The sequence below is a fragment of the Pogona vitticeps genome, chromosome ZW-PAR (assembly GCF_051106095.1).
Source record: "Pogona vitticeps strain Pit_001003342236 chromosome ZW-PAR, PviZW2.1, whole genome shotgun sequence".
NCBI classification, from domain to species: domain Eukaryota; kingdom Metazoa; phylum Chordata; class Lepidosauria; order Squamata; family Agamidae; genus Pogona; species Pogona vitticeps.
In genome coordinates, this window is record NC_135800.1 from 1,905,552 (window position 1) to 1,925,000 (window position 19,449).

The 19,449-nt window shown below is 46.2% G+C and overlaps 2 protein-coding genes across 2 annotated transcripts in view; both read right to left on the bottom strand.

The window, feature by feature from the left end:
* Positions 1-3,981: 3,981 nt before the first annotated feature.
* Positions 3,982-8,288, bottom strand: QRFP (pyroglutamylated RFamide peptide). Its single transcript, XM_078382746.1, has one exon. It carries the CDS (start codon positions 5,417-5,419, stop codon positions 4,982-4,984), a length of 438 nt encoding a protein of 145 aa, XP_078238872.1. The 5' UTR covers positions 5,420-8,288; the 3' UTR covers positions 3,982-4,981.
* Positions 8,289-10,795: 2,507 nt separating this feature from the next.
* Positions 10,796-19,449, bottom strand: part of FIBCD1 (fibrinogen C domain containing 1) — a 67,395-nt gene continuing 58,741 nt past the window's right edge. Inside the window, exon 7 of the mRNA XM_072984872.2 lies at positions 10,796-19,380. Coding sequence (XP_072840973.2) covers positions 19,121-19,380 — 260 coding nt within the window. The 3' untranslated portion in view covers positions 10,796-19,120. The remainder of the gene's footprint in view (positions 19,381-19,449) is intronic.

The window sequence follows — 19,449 nt, forward strand, 5'->3', positions numbered from 1 at the left end:
GAGATTTCATTTGTCCCAGGTATGCTGAGGCCTTAAGCTACGTGAAGTTTTAAACAGCATTATTATTATTTTTATAAAATGAGGGATATAGACCACAAATGACAGAAGCTGGAGCTTGTTTACCTTTCATATAGATCCAGCCCTGAACCTAAGAGAAGGGAACGCTTATTTTGTTCCATTCGGCCCTCCGGTCAAATAGGTTTGGCAGGTTTTGTGAATTACGCCTGCAAAGCCTATTGAGTTCCGCCAGAAGTCGGACGAGTCCAATAGAAACGTTCTTATCAAAGGCGGTGGCAGGGTAGGTGTAAGGGCTGGGCAGTGCCAAACAGTTGCGGATGCCAACCTGGGGGAGTACGTACTCTGACACTACTGGGCTCTGATACGGATACAGGATAAGACCCTGTTGATCCATATGCATCCCACAGCCCACTGATTCTGTACGTGCAGTTCTTGAAAAGACTACTGCCAGGATAACAAGTGGGAGTGAGAGAGACGAACCAGGGAGGTTGCATAAATTTAAATGCTGAGGGGGAAGACAACATGTCTGAGACATGCAGGGTTTAAACCAAATTCTTTTAAAGACGTTGATGCTTTGCTTTAGACACCTTAATATCTGTCTGTCTTGCTGTCTGCCCGCAGAATACAGTAATGACACGATGACAAGACCGGCAGTAATGAAAAAGGAGAGCTTTAAAAAGACATAAAGAGATGTAAGTGGATCGCCTCTCATCTTGCAGCACAAGGTCTTGATTTGGCGCAATCAGCAAACCCATAGGGAGGACAGCCCCGCGAGAGGAAACACCATAATTTTATTAATTATCTTTGTTTTATGGAACCACGTGAAGTCAGGCAGTTAAAGCTCGGGCCTCCAAAGTCAATGGGAAGTACAGTATATAAATTCAAATCTGTGTAGGTGCTGTGCAATTCTACGGCTGGGTCTTTGGGGGAATATATATACAGTATGTCCTTCTAGGAATGTTGTAGGGTGTCTGAATCCTTCAAGACTGGCTCAGGGAAGGCATCCGAACCTGGCAGAAGCGTGATGTGCAACCGGCAGGTTTTGCACCATTTTGAAAAGCGTTACAGTTGGGTTGCATAGTAGGCGGAGTGGTCCAAAGCCTTGAATTTGTTTCCGGGCTTCAGATCTGAAACAACCTGAATCTCCACCAGAGAAGCGGTGCCCTCTCGAGAAAGGTGAAGGTTTTGCTGCAAGTTACAATTTGGAGATAGTGACAAGGAGAGATGGGGGTGATGGCATGTGCTGTCGAGTGGCTTCCGACTTATGAATGAATATGCCCTCTCATCGACAGCCCTGCTCAACTCTTTCAAACTCAAGGCTTCCTTCAGGGAACGAATGCCTCTCGTATTTGGCCGTCCTCTTTTCCTGCTGCCTTCCAAGTTTTCTTAGCAATATTGCCTTTTCCAGCTACTCTTGTCTTCTCATGATGTTCCCAAACTATGACAGCTTCAGTTTTATTGGAGAGATTTGCATACCTAAACACAGACACGTCACATGTCAGCATAATCAGACATACTTTCTTTTAAATAATAATAATAATAACAGCGTTCCACCATCAACTCTGACTTATGCCAACATTTTCCAGGGTTTCCTAGGAAGAGAAGACTCAGAAGTGGTTGACCATTTTTTTTCCTCTGGGGGGCATCCTTGGGACTGTACAGCTTGCCCAAGGCTACCCAGGCTGGCTCTTCTCCCTTGGAGGCCCAGTGGGGGAATCAAACTCCCAACCTCTGGCTCCACAATCTAAACCATTGAGCTATCCAGCCAGCTTTTAATTAAACTTTCCCAAATCCCCTAGATGATGGCAGAGGGATTCTGGGAGTTGTAGCACTGAACCAATCGGAACCCTTACACACACAATGTGCACATGGACTTCCTTCCTCTTATCCATCGTCAGCTCCTTCCTTCCTTCCTCTTATCCATCATCAACTCCTTCCTTCCACACATCAAACCGTTGCAGTGGGTTTCCTTAAACCTGAAAGGATATGAAGGCTAGCCTTGAATCCCCTTTTGTGTTTGAAAAGGAGATGCAACCCGACAGCACGGCACAATGGGTGCGGGATGCACGGCAAAATTGTCAGTCGCTTTAGTGCTTGTGAGAAATTTAATAACATTTAATAAAAGGCCCTCTCTCCTTAATTAGATCCCAGAGCCCGTCTTGCAATCTACGGGAGCTGCTGAGTTTGCGAGATCTGTGGCTCAGTCAGCTGTGTTTGAGCAAGGATGCGTGCGTTGGTTTGCATATGTGTGTGTGTGTAAGAGAGAGAAAACTCTCCCTAACAAGGTTTTTGAGAGAAGCTAAAGTGTCTCAGACTATTCTGCTTAGATCTTCGTTCACAGACTGCCGCTGTCTTGTTCTAGGCAATTTCTTTGCTTAGACTTTTGTTCCTTGATACAGTTCATTCCCTGACATCTTTTAGAATTCCTTCAGTTCCAACAGGGGGAAAAAACCCAACTTTTCTAGACCCTCTGTAGCCAGATTTCAGGCCGTTTGAAGGCTGGATTCTGCCCGCAGGCGGAAGGTTTGCTTCTTTTTAAGCTGGGGAGGGGGGGAGAGAGAGACGTGCAAACTGCATATTTTGGTTGACACTGATGTAAGGCAAGGGGTGGGCAAAGTGCCACTGTCCAGATGTTTCTGTAAGGTGAGACAGACTGGGACTTGAAACCCAGTGACATGTGGAAAGATCTATCCTTGCTCTTAAGTTGTACCGAGGATGACCTTCTTTCCACCATCTGGAAATCTGAAGCACCCATATCTTTGGCAAGTTACTTGGTGGGGGGCAGGGAAAGAGGACGATGGCAGCTCCAAGGTTTTGAAATTTTAAATTGACTTCAAAATTCATTTTACTTAATAAAAGTCAGCATCCTTCGTTCCGGAAAGCCTGCCTCTCTGATCTCGCTCCCTTCTCCGGTCCTTTGGAGTGTTCCGTCGGAACATGGGGGATGGCATCCAGGAGGGATCCAGAAGGACCCACAACTTTCCAGAGTCTGCGAGCTGCCAGGTCTCGTTGTGATGGGCGACGCTTTGAGGATGGTTCTGCCTGCCCGCCTTCTGCTCCCGAGGGAGGAGGAGGAGGAGGATGGCCTTCGCCCACTCTTCCCCATCCCCATCATGATGGCAGAGGAGTTACTCAGAATGGTTCCCACGAACTATGGGAATCCTGGGCTGACCACTCCCCACCCCAGCCTTGCTTTTAAGGGCTTGGAACGCCCAGGGAGCAGATGGGCGAGTGCCCGTTTCAACCAGCTTTTCCTGCCGAAGAGGGCAAATAGGCCTCTTTGGTGTGTATGCCCAATAGGGTACTATAATCTTGAGCAGGGCTTTTAATGATAGAGTGGAAACACTCCAGTCTGGAGGCTTGGTAATAAGGAGGAAATGGTGAGATGTTAGGATAGGATGTCATTTGCCGTTAGCTCAGAAAATTCAGCTTCATGCGTGAGGACGGGACTCCTGTTTACAAAAATCCCTAGAGCTGGCTTCCACGTCTACAGGTCTGCTTCTTTCCAATCAAAATGGAGGAACGAGACAAAGCAGGGAGGAAGCTTGAGCATGAAGGAAGGGAGCCTAAGACTAGAAGTCTGTAAGTAGATCTTGAAAAGAAAAAGGGGGGAAACCGCAATTGGGCGAGCTCTCTACCTGTCCTTCCATTCAACTCCTTTGCGGCTTGCCTTGGTTCTGTCTTGTAACAGAGTTTATGGTTATAATTGGGAAACAAAACAAAGTTTTGCCCAGAGAGACCAGGTGAGATCGGGACCTGCAGCTCTGTGTTAATTGCGGCTGGTCAAGTTCAAGGCCCCTGATCTTTTTTTCTTAGGAAACCACATATGGATGAGACACCCTTTCAAGGAGAAGGCTGCTCTCTGTAGGACATACAGAAGAATAATGTCCCTGCTCCCTACATAATGCTTCTGCTTTCATTCATGGACATCAAGGTGGAAATGAAAACACAAAGAACCGGTGCTTTAAGGTCACATTTTTCATTTTTCACAGAAATATGTGGGAGAAATTTTGTTAGATCCAGTGTTTTCTTATGAACTCATTATTGGGCCTGAACCAGAAAACCATTATGTACCAAAATCTACCCTTTTCAGAATCTTGCAATCTCAAAAAAAAAGAAAAGAGGGGGGGCTGCAAAAATGCAATTTTTTTTTTTCAATTGGCACAGAAAACATCTTTAGGGAAAGCGTACAAAGTAGTGGGTGGGCTCTTGCAAAAAACTTTGCACAATAGGAAAAGTGTGTGAATTTTTTTTGCATTGAGGACCCCTGCATCCCCAGAATACTGAGGTTCTCCATACAATAGGACCCCTATATCTGTGGAATTGGTATATGCAGTTTAACTTATCCGCAGTGTGAAAATATTAGGAAAAAAACACTTAGAAATATATTTTTTCATTATTTATTTCACAGAATGGGCCACTAGAGGGAGCCAGTTCTTACATGGTGAAAAATATATTTTTTCTGGATCCCCCCTTTTACCATGTAATTTATAGTGTTTGCTGTTATCTGCGGTTTTCAGTATCTGCGGAGGGCTTGGAACCAATCTCTTGCAGAGACGGGGGTCCCGCTGTGCTCAGAAAATATGTGTGTGTGTGTGTGTGTGTGTGTGTGTGTGTGTGTGTGTGTGTATATATATAGAACCCACTGATTTTGTGTCATGAGGCACTCAAGCGATTTCTGCCGAGGGAAAGCATTATAGGGGTAGCCTGCATAATGAAATTGTAAACTGCCCAGAGAGCAGCACACATTTGGCCCTTTTTAGTGATGGAGAGACTGGGCCATTTGGGGAATGGGGATGGATTCAAAGAAGAGAGAAAGAGAAAGACAGAGAGAAGAGGCCAGCTGGAAACACCGAAGGTGGAGGAAGAAATCAAGGTGGGACGACTGGATTTCCTGGGGATGTGGCCCAGAATACAATTCAAACCAAGGACCTCAGTTCCTCCCATCGGTCCAGAGAGGTCTTCAGGAGCAAACATCTGTTTTCTTCCTCCTTCCAAACCGAAAGCTGAAGCCACCCTTCTTCCTGTTGTAGCCGTTCAGCTCTTCCGCCAGGCTGCCCAGGGACCCCGCTCGCTTCTCCCCCTCCTCTTCCTCCTCCGGCAGGTAGTTGATGGCCTCGCTCTTAGGGTCCTGCCCCCCTTGCTGCCTCCTGAAATGGGATCGGAGGGCCGCCTTCTCCTTCCCGAGGCTGGGTGGCCTTTTGGCAACGGGAAAGAGCGAGCAAAGGTCTTGCAGGCGACGCCATCCCTTGGGCGTCTCGCTAGCCTGGAACAGGCTGGGCTGCTCTTGGGCCACTCCAGACTTTCCTCCGGGAGAGCTTAGCTCTTTTCCATGCTCCGGAGGGAAGCAGACCCCAAAGCTCAGCAAGAGGACACAGGAGAAGGGGCAGGAAACCTTCATCTAGAGGGAGAAAAGAAATAAAAGTTATTTTATAATGATAATAATAACCTTAGCACTGCAGAACTGGAAAAAGGGACCCTATAAGATAATCTGGTCCATCCCCCAGTCAAGGAGGCCCTGTGGGGGGAATCGAACTCCCAACCTCTGGGTCCACAGCCGGATGCCTAAACCACTACTGAGCTAATCCAGCCAGCTAAATTACTGAACCCTAATTTGGATGTTTTCGCATCATCCTCTTAGAGCTGCAGAGCTGGAAGGGACCCTATAGATCATCCAGTCCATCCCCAGCCAAGGAGGCCCTGTGGGGGGAATCGGACTCCCAACCTCTGGGTCCACAGCCGGATGCCTTAAACGCCTGAGCCACCCTGTTCCTCTGGGAGGCAGAATTCTCCATTCGAAGGGTTGAGAGAAGGCAGACCTCTTTGACATGGACTGCCCTGTCGGAGTCTGGTCTAACCAGTAACAAACCACGAGGAACAAGATCTGGGATCGCGAAGATGGCTGTCATCTACGGCGAGGAGCAGCTGGATAGCAAACCGAAAGGATCCGGACATCAGGAAATCTGGAAAATACTGGGTTTTGCTATGAAAGCGGGACACGTTCCTCTTGTGCAGCACAGGAGAAAGTAACTTTTCTTGGACTGCAGTACCTATCAGCCCCTAGTCAGCAGGGCGGGCTCCGAAAGGTGATGGAAACTGTAGTTGGTAAGCTTTTCATGGGCCACAGGCGGCTTACCTTCTTCCGTGATGCTCTTTATTATGATTGTAATTTATTAACAGGTTGCTTATATTTTTAAAAGCTACCCAGTGGAGCATCGCCAGCAGGAAAGCTTCGCCCGGCGATCCATAAATATGTCACTTACACTCTCTGTCATCCCGGGAGATGAAAATAAACGGAATTTTAAGAGGTGATCAAATTTTGCCGTTCGAAAGAGGGGAATTAATTTTACAGCAGGAGAGCAAAAGATATTGCCGATTTGAAAAATCCTGTGTATTAGATGAGGGGCTTGACTCAAAAAGGAGACCCTCACCCTCCCGCCAAAAAACAACACACACACACACACACACACACATGGAAATCTTCGAACCATGGAATAGCGCCATCCATTTGTGCCAGGAATGGACCGCTCTTTACCTGGCTTGCCAAATGAAGCCCTTTCTCACTAGCTCGCTCTCCATGATGATTAATTTGTTTTCCTGAACCTCCCCTCCGTTTTAGGAGGCTGGTGGGGAGGGGAGGCTCCCCGTGCTGTCAAAGGCATGGGGGGTGCCTTGCTTTACTCCAATGACATGCAGCTAGGTTCCCCTTCCGGATCAGGCCCGCGGGCCATTTTAACTGCGCTCCTGCCAATTTTTAATCAAAGATTCGAGGTGTAGCAGGTGGGTAATGTGTGCCCCCAGCTTCTCTCATCAGGCAAAGGAAAATGTTTCCAAGCTGCAAGAAATAGATACGGAGTCCTGGGTTTTATTGCTCCATCTCGCTCTCAGATTTTGTATATCAGTTGCCTTGGGCAAGGTGTATTAATCACTCACTGGCAGAGCGTTTTGCAGGTAAAAAGTCACAAGTTCAATTCCCAGCTTCATTAAATAGGACTGGGAAGGACGGCCACCCACAGTTTAGTAATTACAATGAATGTTATTGTGGGGTAGCTATTTATTTTGTTGAGTAACAAGCCATATAATTTTATGGAAACCGGTGTCCTCTTGCCTGTGTTTTTGTTGATGTGTCAGTGGCCCTCCTAAGGCCTGAACTTGCTTTCTGCCCTCTTAACGTTTTTCCGGAACGGGGCATCGCAATATATATTGATCAGCAGTCTGGCTGGCTGATGGCTGGACTCCCCACCAGTCTCATGCAGATCTGTTGCAACTACCAAGGGCCTCCATATTCATGGGATCAGTATCCTCTGATTCACTTACCTGCAGTCTGAAAATACTGTATTAAAAGAAAACTTCCCGGAAATAAATATTTCTCAAGGTGAAGTTACCAGAATTGCCCACCAGAGAGAGCCAGAGACCACACTGTGTATAGTGTTTGCTATAATCCGCGTTTTTCAACATCGGCAGGGAGGGGGCTTGGAACGGACTCCTGCAGATACGGGGGTCCCACTGAAAGCCTTTTAAATCTGTGCTCTTTTGCAGCTTGCCACGCTTTGCTTTCTCACTTTGCTCCTTGTTCTGTGCAGCCGTCTCCGATCGCCGGTCAGACTTCTTGTTGCAAGTTTCACTCCCATCAAGGGTGAGTGTGAGTCGGTTAATTTAGTTCCACCAATAGTGAGAGGCGCCCACAGATAATCTGCTCTACCTCTGTTGCCTTTGATGGCACAGGGGCAGTGATTTGACTCCGGCTTTTAGTCTGAACTAACCAGAGTGTAGAACCTCATCTTTGTCTGGCTGGGTGTTTCCTAAGGTTTATAAAAGCTAGGTAGAGATACAAAGTATTTTGAAAACATGCTTGCAGACCGATGTGTACTTTTATACTTTATTCGTGAGGCCTGGAATTTAATCGGCAGCACGGGTGTGATTTTTGCATGGCCTTTCTCTCTTGCAAAAAGAGAGAGAGAAAGATTTTTTCCTCTGAGAATAGTAAAGACAAACATTTACTGTGCAAAAGAAATATTGCAAATCTGCTGGCTGAGAGTCGGTATTGGGCAGGAAGGAATATATGATTAGTTTATATTAATTTAGATGAAGGTTTTTACAGGGAGGATCAATCCCCTTTGGGTTTTGGTTTGAACTTTACAGGAGCTGTCCAAGATACTGATCCCTAGCCCCCAACTAGGTTCAGCACTTTAGTTTAGATGACTCCTCTAATGTTCGGAATAAACCCCAAAGTAAGTTTAGTACCAGGGATAGTTTGTTTAAATTTCGGACTCAAAACCAGAGTGGATAAACCTTCCTGATGACATTGAAGTAGCCAGCCTCCTTGTGACAATAACAGGTTAGGCATGGACTCTTCTCGTTCTTTTCCTCTTTTTTTTTTGTTTCCTTCTTCTTCATCATCATCCTCTTAGAATTGTAGAGCTGAAAGGGGCCCTGTAAGATCATGGAGTCCAGCCCCTGTCAAGGAGACCTGGGGGGCGGGGGGATCGAACTCCCAAACTCTGGCTCCTCAGCCGGACACCTAAACCACTGAACTCTTCAGCAATTCAGTTCTCTTTGTGTAATTATGAAATCACATTTAGAAAGAAAATCAAAATCAAAAGCGTTGGGTGAAATGTATAAGCCTTCCAACCATTTCTTGGGGATGGAGCAAACCTCAGGTAAAGTGAGATGGCAAAAAATGTTTAAATAGCATCAGCGTAATAAATGCTGGACATGTGGCATAGGAGAGGGAGGGAAAGAAGCAGCTGCTGCTTGATGGATTAATTTGCATTTTCAATGCTAGGTGAAATGGAGGATCTGTCCAGTGTTAGGAATGGTGCCCAGGGACACATCAGCAGGGTAGTTCCATTATTGAAATTAACATTTAAAACAAGGACGTTGTCTCCTGAACAGCTCTTAATGTGCTATTGTTATCCTGCTCCGTGTATGGTCAAAGGCGGGTCAGTGGAGGTTTTTCCACAATTTTACCATTGGCTGAAGAAGGCGGAAATCCCAAACTACTTTTGTGGGTTCAACCCTAGAGGCATTTCATCATCATCATCATCATCATCGAACTGCAGAGCTGGAAGGGACCCTGTAGGTCATCAAGTCTGGCCCCTGTCAAGGAGACCCAGAGGGGAATCAAACTCTCGACCTCTAAACCATTCAGCCATCCAGCCGTTATTCTGGGGGCTGAGGAATCAGGCTTTCTTTTTAATGTGTTGTATTTATTTTTTAAAAAAATCTACCACCGTTTGGTACCAACATTTGCACATTTTGTCGTCTTCAGAAAGGGAGTGCGGGAAACCTTGTGCTTTAAAGGAAAAAAAAAACAGGACTATGAGAGAAACCCACAGTAACCAATTTGCCTTTGAAATGGAGGTTTGGAACAAAAATGGAGATTTGAACGGGTGCGTATCAACCTGAGTTTGACAATGTTGGTTCTTTTGAACAACAACATCCAGAGTCCCTGTCCAGATCTGCCCAGGAGTTGTCATCTAAAACAGTAATGTCTCAAGCCCTGGCATCAACCACGTCCATGCTAGATTAGGGTGGTCACTTCTTTCTTCTGGGCAATGCCTCAATTTTAACACCTACATTTCAGGCAGCTTTGACACGATTCTCTGGTACCGAAAACAACTGTGACTGTTGATTCGGAGGGCGCAAACGGGGGAGAATATTCTTGCAGTTCGTATTGGAAGAACATACCCAGACTGGCAGATTTCTTCCTGTTTGAGATGGTAAGGACTCATGTTTTGTCTAAAATATATAGAGAGATGTATAAGCAGACCACTTTGCTTAAAAACACACACACACACACACACACACACACACACCAGTCTGAATACAGGTGAAACTAGAAGGGGCAGATCTGAAGCTACTGAATGACAGGTTAAAGGTGGCTTAGATGAAATTAATTCTGAATGCAGATATTTCAAAACCAGGTGGGGTTCTCTTCCAAGATGGAACATTCAGGAGGAGAATGTATTGGATAGATGAAAAATGGATAAACCGCCCATATTACTCAGTCGAAGTAAAGCTTAAATGATTGAGTACTTACGGTTTGGCTCCTCCGTTCGTTTGGCTGAGTGTGGATGCTGGCAAGGGCTCTTGTGTACCCCCCATCATTAAATAAGACCCCTCATTAACTCTCACCTTTCCCTCCAGGACAATGAGCTTCCCGCCGTGCATTCCAGGGGCTAGGAAGTCACTGTGGTTGCCAGGGTTGGGGTGGAGGAGGAAGAAAATACGGATCTCAATTGTCTGAATTTCCACAACAGGACAGAGGAACGGGCTTGATTAGCCCCCCCCCCTCGGTGTTTCACTGGAGTTTAATTCTTTGACGATGTTTGGAATGGGGAAAGAAGAAGAAAAACTCAAGGTAGCTACAAGAATGTCTTGTTATGCCCTCTTTAAGTTGGTGTCAGGAGAGACGGCAAAGGGGAATAAAGTAGAAGCCATTAGGAAGGCAACCTATAATGGAAACTTAGCCTGAGTGTAGGAAAGAGAGAGAAGGAAATTTCTTTCCTGGAGGGTTTCTCTTCAGAGGAAGATCTAAAGTTTCCTGGGCTCGAGGCCATGCTAGAGCAGACCACTGCAGCAGGAAACTCCGGGGCCCTCAGGGGAGAGGATGATAAGGTTGCCTCTCTGAAGGATTAGGAATGTCATCATCATCCCCCCCCCCATTGGTGGAAAAGTGGAGTCTAGGACAAAGTGGAGTAACTCATGTATATCTTGATGATGACTGATTTGAGCTTCTAAAGGGGATGAAGAATGGGATACAAAACCAACAGGGTAGGTAATAATGAGTTCCTTTTTATTAAGGAGTTTTTGAGTAAGTCCACAATTACAGCATTGGACACCAATCACACGCTAGATCTACGTCACTGGACTAGCAGACCCCACCCCCCCCACGCAACCTGCGTCGTCGTTCAGACACGAATGGTCAGGGTCCGAATCTAGCTCCTTGGTGACCTTCCGAGTGCTGTTTACTGACCAGTGTTAAATAGAATAGAGATTATTCTCTCATCCCCCCTTTCTGTATTCCTCTTGCAACAGTCAGATCAGTGAAATGCAGAATGAAGTACTGCCCACACTCACACCCATTCTGGGGTTCATTACTTGTCTCTTAGTACCAGAAAGGAAAATGACGGGGTTTCCAGAAAGGTCAGGGTGACCTCTCTTGATGAATCCGTTTGGAACACCATCTAATGAAAAACATCCATGTTGAGCACCTCTTAGCTTCTTAAAGGGGGGGGAGCCAATTTAACAGGCTGTCTGTTCATATGTCAAGGCATCCTGGACGCCTTTGTCACTCAAGAGAGAACATCTGGTTCTTTCTATCCTTAGAAAATCCAGAACGGTCTGTCTAAGAAGCAGCCACCTCAGCCGATAGTGAGTACTGTCATTCGTTCTCTCTACACTAGACACGGAATTATTTTCTTTTTGCACTGTAAACCCCCCCCCCCCCAAAATTCACCAGAAACCTCCCCTCTGACCAGAATGGGAGATAGGAACTCATTTCCTCAGATGTTTTCAATTACTCACAGGTGAAGGTGTTGGAGAGCCTCCTTATCAACCTCCCTTATTGGCCATGAATAAAAAGGAAGTGGCTCAGAGAGGTTAAGGTGCATGGGAGCTGAAAGGGGCTATGGGACTGGTGGTCTCTCTCTCATGTAGGCACTGCACAGGTTGTGTCTCTCAGAAAATCCTCTCCCATTCTTGAATGCTGTAGTCAACCTCCTCTGACTCCCCCAAGTCCCTCTGTGAAAACAACAACACAGAATTGCTCATCTGAAACTCCTCAGGGGGGCACGATTCATGACCAGACCAAACACGCTCTGTCTTATTTTGATCCCCAAACTATTTTCTCTGGAAAAATGCAAGTAGCCTTCCAGTCCCGTCGGAAACGTCATGGCTGCTTCTCCCTGACTTAAAGCACGGCTCGCAGGACTCTGCCGAACCTTGCCTTGAAAATCACTAAAGGGAGGAAATTACCAAAAGGTCTGATTGGAGAGAAAATTAGCTGCTCTTAAGTCCCATTACAAGAGACAGAACTTTCGTTAATTTCAAGTAATAGCTCCCTTTGATTTCACTGGAGCTTTAACATCATCAAGTTTCCCTGGACTGGAAAATCTTTCTGATGCGTTCCATTATGCAACCACCTTGCATGTTCTCTTCTGCGCCATCTTAAATGGGTCGCTTTTGTTCTGCATCTCTCCTACTCTTTTCAAAGAAACTTCTGCCACATCTTGCATATCTCTGTATTGTACCAGACAAGTTTTCGTCAGGAAAGAGCACAAGCTGTCTTGGAGGTGCTTCTTTCCACACCCTGCATGCCTGGACTTGCTTGTTCCCCCATTTCATGGAATTAATTCCTCCTGATGCTGTTGGAGTACAGTTCCCATTAACGCCGGATGCTGACCACGATAGGTGGGGCTGCTAGGAGCTGGAATCCAGCAACCTGTGGGGAACTATTCTTTAGCCACATTAAGTTAAGCCTTCCAGGATGAAGTGAGGAAACCAAAGTTTCGTGGTTAACCATCTCATTGTCTTCCTTCCTGTTTGTTTGACCTGATGGAGGAAGAAAGGAATCAGTTGTTGTTTAGTCATTAAGTCGTGTCCGATTCTTCGTGACCCCATGGACCCAGAGCACGCCAGGCTCTCCTGTCTTCCACTGCCTCTTGGAGTTGGGTCAAACTCATGTTGGTCGCTTCGATGACCCTGTCCAGCCATCTCGTCCTCTGTCGTTCCCTTCTCCTCTTGCCTTCACACTTTCCCAACATCAGGGTTTTTTTTTCCAGGGAGTCTTCTCTTCTCATGAGATGGCCAAAGGATTGGAGCCTCAGCTTCAGGATCTGTCCTTCCAGTGAGCACTCAGGGTTGATTTCCTTCGGAACAGATAGGTTTGTTCTCCAGGGGACTCTCAAGAGTCTCCTCCAGCACCACATTGTCTTCTGCTTTTGTTAGGTACCTACCAAAGGAATCTGAGATTCATGGAAAGAGAGAAAGGAAGCTACTCAAAGAGCAAAAAAAGAGAGTAAAGAAAGAAAATGTAGAAACAACCATATAACCTTCTCAACTGCTATAAGACACTTCTGTTGTCCCAGCTAAATAGACTTGCCCTGAGTTCTTTTTCCATCACAAAGGCAAACACTGCATAATAGGATATATAACATAACGAAACACTAATATTCTAATTATTCTTGGGAGTTTTAGTCTCCATCAACCATCTCTCTTTGGGGGAAAAGCATGTGCTGCAAGATCTGGCACCAGTTCGGGATCAGAAAAGCTGAGATCCTTCAGCAGCGGCACCTGTACAATAAGAAAAACCTGGATTTCCAAGACAGAAGGTGGACGTCTTCTGCCTTCCGATGATTGCACTGTTTTGAGCGCGAGTGTTGAGTCAAATTGGTTAATTAAAGGAGATGAAAGAAGGTTGGGATTTGAGGAATGCTTCGATCCAATCCTCTGTGTTCCCCAGCTGGGAAATGAAGATAAACCACCACCTTTATTTTCTTTCCTCTTTCTTTTGTTTCCAAATACGTCGCCTTCCTGGCTAGGTGCGTTTCTTTTCTTCTGATGGGAGGAGAGGAATACCTTGTGCCATGACGGCCCTCCAATGCCTTTTAAGACTTTTTGCCGTCTGAGGAAAAAGTGGTCCCTTCTCTTCCTCCCGACCAGCAGCTGAACCCTCCGTCATGGCAAGGGAAGAGTAGGGCCAGTCCAGTGTCTGTCTGAAGTACAACATGGAAACATAATTATTTTCTTTCAACTCCATCATCCCATGTGACCTCCTCCGTATCTCATCACTTCAGGAGGAAAAGGTGCTAAAGAGGATGCACGCATAAAGATTAAAATAAAGTATTTTAAGTTCAGTTCAAAATATCAAGACATTTTTCAAGCAGACTTAGTAGAAGGGGAAACAGCATATTTATGTGACAGCATGTTTTTGGTGTGGGAAGAACAGTTCCAGGGATTTTGCCAGATAACCTTTCATGAAATAATAATATAATAATCATAATCTTAGAACTGTAGAGCTGGAAGGGATCCCATAGATCATAAAGTCCAGCCCCTGTCAAGGAAGCACCGTGGGAGAATTGAGCTCCCAACCTCTGGCTCTGTAGGCTTAAACTACTGAGCTATCCAGTATCAAGCTGTAGGTCCAAAGTCTCATTATTTATGCCCACTGGTGTACAGATGGCAACGTGAATCCTGGAAATGAATTGCTGCTAGTTAAGGAGTAAATAGAGCTGCGTGGTGTCACATAGTCATGTGATTTGGGGTTCACCCACAAATGCCTCTTGTATACTCTTGTATTTCCAGTCACCATGTATGAGTGTGAAAGCTGGGCAGTTAAGCACACTGACAGGGGAAAAAATATGTTTGAAATGTGGTGCTGGAGGAGACCTTTGCAGATATCCTGGACTGCTAGAAAGACGAACAAGTGGGTCCTAGATCAAGCTTGAACTCTCCGTGGAGGCAAAAAATGAATTTTTGGCCAATGTTCTTCAATTGGTGGGGGAAAGGATAGACTATCCAAGCATCCATCCCTAGTGTGACACAAGGGTGAACATGGGTAGACTGGTGCTGACGCTTGTTTGGTTGGTGAGCTTGAGCACTCGAGAGTCGCAGTACTTGAAAAAAAAAAAAGATTCAGGGTCAGATTCCAAAAGGCAGCGGCTGAGTAGGAATATATCAGGAAGTTCAGGACACACTCTGTAGGCTTAAACAAAGACAATACTTTCCTCTGCCATTATCGATCTAATGATCTAACCATCTGAATCTTTGTCATCCAGTAAGACCCCAGTCACCGCTATTGTGATAGGATTACTAATTCTCTGTTGCCTGTCAAAGATATACTTTTAAACCGTTAGCAAGGAGAACTGTTTGAAACTTGCAAGTGTTATGGACAGTTCTTCGCTGCAAACAACTTGAATCCCTCTCTCCTCAAGACACGGCCACCCCATTCGTCTTTTGTATGCATGGGCACATGAAATGTTATAAATAAAAAATAATTAGGCTTGTAGCAACTATATGACTCCCCCCCCCTCTGCAATTCCCCCTGGCATTTACGTGCCAAAATTTTCCCCACCAAATCAAAGCCAGATTTTCCCCCTAAGCATCAGGAGGAACTTGGTCGCATCCATCCTGGGCAAACCTCCCATTTCTGAACATCTGGGCTTGACGGAGAACAGCTTGGTCTGCTAACTGGCTCTCTGGCAGAGAGACAGGAGAACCTGCAGTCACTTTGAGCACCACAGATTGGAGGCGGGGAGCGGCATTTGCTGAAAGTCTCTTTGGCAACCCTGTTCTCCGCCTGCAGCAGCCCAAGTGGGTCCTGAGAGAGCGAGCGCGAGAAGGCAGATCCTCAAAGCTGCTCTCTGCTCTGCCACCCTTTCAGGCCTGCGTGCCGCAGCATCTGCACAAACAAGAAGGGACAATTCTTGAAGTGATCACGGTGGCCCCGAAATAAGAAGTCCCGTCTGATTGCTTCTGCGAGGCCTTCGTGCGAGTCGGAGAACGAAGCGGCTCAAAGAGGTTTTTTTTTAAGGTGCCCGGCTCCTTTGTGCTGGAAATGACTTCATGGCAAACGGATAGACATCCTTGGAAGAAGAGAGCCTTCGGAGAAGGTCGCAGCTAAAAGACGCCACTCTTTCTCTAACCAGATTAACAAAATGGTAGCCTCGGTGCCTTTATTCTTTGTTTGCCTGGAAAATACTAAAAATCAGCCCCTCTCGGTTGGCTCCTAAGAGTTGTGAGCTTTCTCTTGCTCCGACGACTTTGCAATCGTGGTGAAATCACCCAAACTGGCCACAGGCGGGTGCTCCATCTCATGGGTCTGAAATCTTCCATTATTCCTTGGCGAAGGTTGGAGAAGCCATCTGTGCCTCGTCACAAAGCGGCCTCCTAGAAGCAGGGGCACTTTCTGGAACATTGCAGAGTCTTCACGGTGTTTAAGGTCATTCCCCCAAATGTTGTGGCAACCCTAGTATTCCTTGGGGGGGGGGGATTGGCTAGGGAAAAGTCCCAAGTGCAGTGTGTTCTCAGAAGGCAGTGTGGTCTCAACACAGCTGGAAATGGCAAAGAGGAAAACACAAATTCCAGAGCAGTGAGTTGGCTTGACAGCCAATGCATCTTCTGTGCAGGAAAAAGAAAGTGGATGTGTTAACTTCCAGTGCCCCTGGTAAATCTCTTCAGAGCTCCATCGTGACTGAATCTGGGGCTTCAGGAAGAAGATACTAACCAGAGTTAGCAGCTTAGAACTGCTTCGGATGTGCCAAATTTCCCAGAGGCACAGTTTGTTCACATTTATGACAGACAAAGCTGCCTATGATTAGACTGAGGCACAAGGTTGCATCAGGTGTGGTCGGTCAGCTACCTATGGCCTTCTGGGGTCCCCAATGGGTCTCCAGATCCCTCCACATCCCCCCAAATGTCTTCCTGTTTTGACTTCAACGATTCCCCTTGTGCTCTCTGGAGGGTGTGAGAAGCCATATTGCCATGCTTCCAACTTGTCCGGATCCTAGGCACCTCAACTCTAGGTTGATAATTTTTTAAAAAAACAAACACTTTGGCCACCAGGAGGCACGAGGGACCTTTTAAAAGCTGGGATAACTCTTTTAAAAAAAAGTTGGGAGTGCCCAAAAGGCAGGATCAGCGTGGTCCTCTGGCGTCCAGTTATGTGGTCCTCAAACTTCTGGAGGTTGCCTGTTGGAATGGATCAGGCAGGATGACCCATAGATATTTATTTATTTAAAATATTTCTGTCCCGCCTTTCTCCTTTAAAAGGACTCAACTTGGTTTGGAAAGGAAAGCCAGAGTCCATCATGAATGAAGCCAATTGACTCTGGTTTTGGTTTTTTTTGGATTGCCCTATGCGGTAAGACAGCACTGCCCTTCTTGATGTTTAGCATTTAAGATGCACAATGAAAACAAAAAAATAGTAAATGCACAAATATTGTGGCCCCTTAAAGACTAACAGCTTTATTTCCGCATGAGTTGCTGTAGATTATAATCAATTTGCTTAGACACATCAGCAAAATCCATGAAAGCTGACACTGTAATAAAGTTGTTAGTCTTTATGGGATTCCTACACTTGTCTTTTTTCCTCCCACATTGGTTTATTTCAGCTATTACCTGCTGAAATAGACCAGCATAGCTGCTACTTTGAAAACATCTGTCTGTATTGGGGGGAAAAAAACAGTCTCTTTCATTGCTTCAGGAGAGCTTTTTCCATTATTATTTCTGGTTGTATCACTAGGGAGCAAAATGGGACCTCCACCGCCACCGCCCTCTTTAGCCACAGGTGTGGAGTTCACTCCCATTTCAGGGCTTCTGAGAATCCAGTTCAGATTTTACTCTGTACTTTTATGTGAGGGATCCAGAATATTGGAGGGAGAGGCTTCAGCACTGTGGATGGCTCCTGTAACATACGGACAAGGCTTAGAATGGATCCCCAGTTCCCCTGGAATGGGAGTCAGCTGCCACCGCTGTGAAGGATGGCAACAACCCATTTTGTCTAATAAGGCGGACTCCACTGCATCTGGCCAAATCTGATCTACTTATATGGACAACTGTTTTTTTTTTTCAAAAAAATTGTGGGAGAAAAGCATTTTCTCTTGTTCTGCTAGTAACAGCCAGGGATGCTGGCAAATCTTTTGGGTCCGAGTCTCGAGTCTTTGCTCCCAAGTCCCTGTTTTTAGGGACTTGAATCCCCATGCCTGCTAGTGACTGTGAGATTAAGTGTGTAAGGCATGTGCTCTTCCACACAGCAGGAATCCATGTTTAGCTTGCCATGGGTACATGCTGTTCGCTTTCTCCATTTCTTGTGTAAGCTGTGTGTGTGAACCTGCATCGGGCAGAAAGTCCTGATCCATTAAAACAGGGCACACAAGCCATGTATATCAATCCAGCGGAGGCCACTTACATCAAAGCAAGAAGGCAAAGCCCTAATGGTCGAAAATTCTAGTTGCCCAGTGGAGACTATTTGGCATTACAGGAGTCAACCGCTGGAGCAGAGGTGGATTTTCATCATGGCTGAACTAGCTGTGGAAATGTGAGATAGTAGGGGGATTTTGTTTGAAAGGGAAGTAGGTTTGGGATTTTACCGAATTCATCGGTGTGGATTGACTCTGCCCTGGGACCAACAGCTTGGTGGTAGCCACAGTCTTATTTTTTAAAAACATTGCATCACGGAGTATCACCATTCCTGTCTTCTCTAGGTGGATCCACATATGTGGGGCAGTTCATCTGGGAGAAGACTCACAAGCTCATAAGATACATTTTCCTCTTGTAATGGTAGCCCAAGACTGTCATATTGGTTTCTCTCGAAGATCTCATGTCTTCGGTCTGGTCATCCCATTCTTCTTCCCAGCGTCCTTTTTAAACACCCACCTTTGCAACGCCCAGAACATTTCCCACATGCAGGCAAGCTTTCACTACATAGTGCCAGTGGCCTCATATTAATTGGTGCTGGGTGATTTCCCTGCAGGAATTTTGCCCTGGGCATGGTTTCAAAACATGGCCGTTATGAAGGCCTTCTGAGCGCCGACATCAGGTCTTCTTCCATCTCCAAGGAACTGCTTATTCTGCGGAGTCCTTGGCTGGAGATCAGGGTTTCGCTATAAATAATAACATGACTCTTACTACCAGAAAGTAGGGTGTAAACGGTCTGACGTAGGCTTGGATCAAAATGACGCACATAAACACACTCACATTGCCGGGAAAACGTCTTTGGATATCAAAGTGCCTTGTTGTGTAAAAAATAATAATAACCAAACAGTAGGGTCGGGGAAAATGGATTTAAGTCAGACCCCATAACACAGAAGAGGGCTCCTTATCTGTTCCCCTGTGTGTATATGTGTGTGTGTTTTATGCGGACAACAACTGGCTTAAAAGAGCATCTTTTGGGGACATTTGGGGGAATGGGTCTAGCCTCATCCAAAAAACAATTGTACGCGTAGGAGGAACTTCTGGAAGTATTAGGACGTCATTGCCAGGAAGAGGCCTTTTCGGCTCTGGTGGCCCCAGACTCAGACAAGCCAACACTGAGCTTTGGGGGCAGGTGGTAGGAAGGAAAGAAAGAAGGAGAAAGACGAGGACGGGTGGTGGGACTTAGCTAGTTTTCATCTCTGACAGGCCGAATCTTCATCTCCGTGAATTTGAGGGAATATTGCCAGCCTGTCCACGAAGACCACTCGATGCCGTCCGCGTAGGAGCTGTGGTGGCCCTTCAGGTACTGCCCGTTCAGGTTGGAGGTGTGGCAGTTGCGGTACCACCAGGCGCCGTGGTAGAAGGCGGCGCAGTTGTTCTCCGAGTGGTCGTTGTCCAGGTCCTTCGTGGTGAACTTCATGCCGTTGTGCTTCGAAAAGGAGTCTCCTGTAACGGGGAGAAGTAATGCATCGTCGCCTTCGTGGCTTATTGTAACTTTCCCTTTCCCCACGGAAA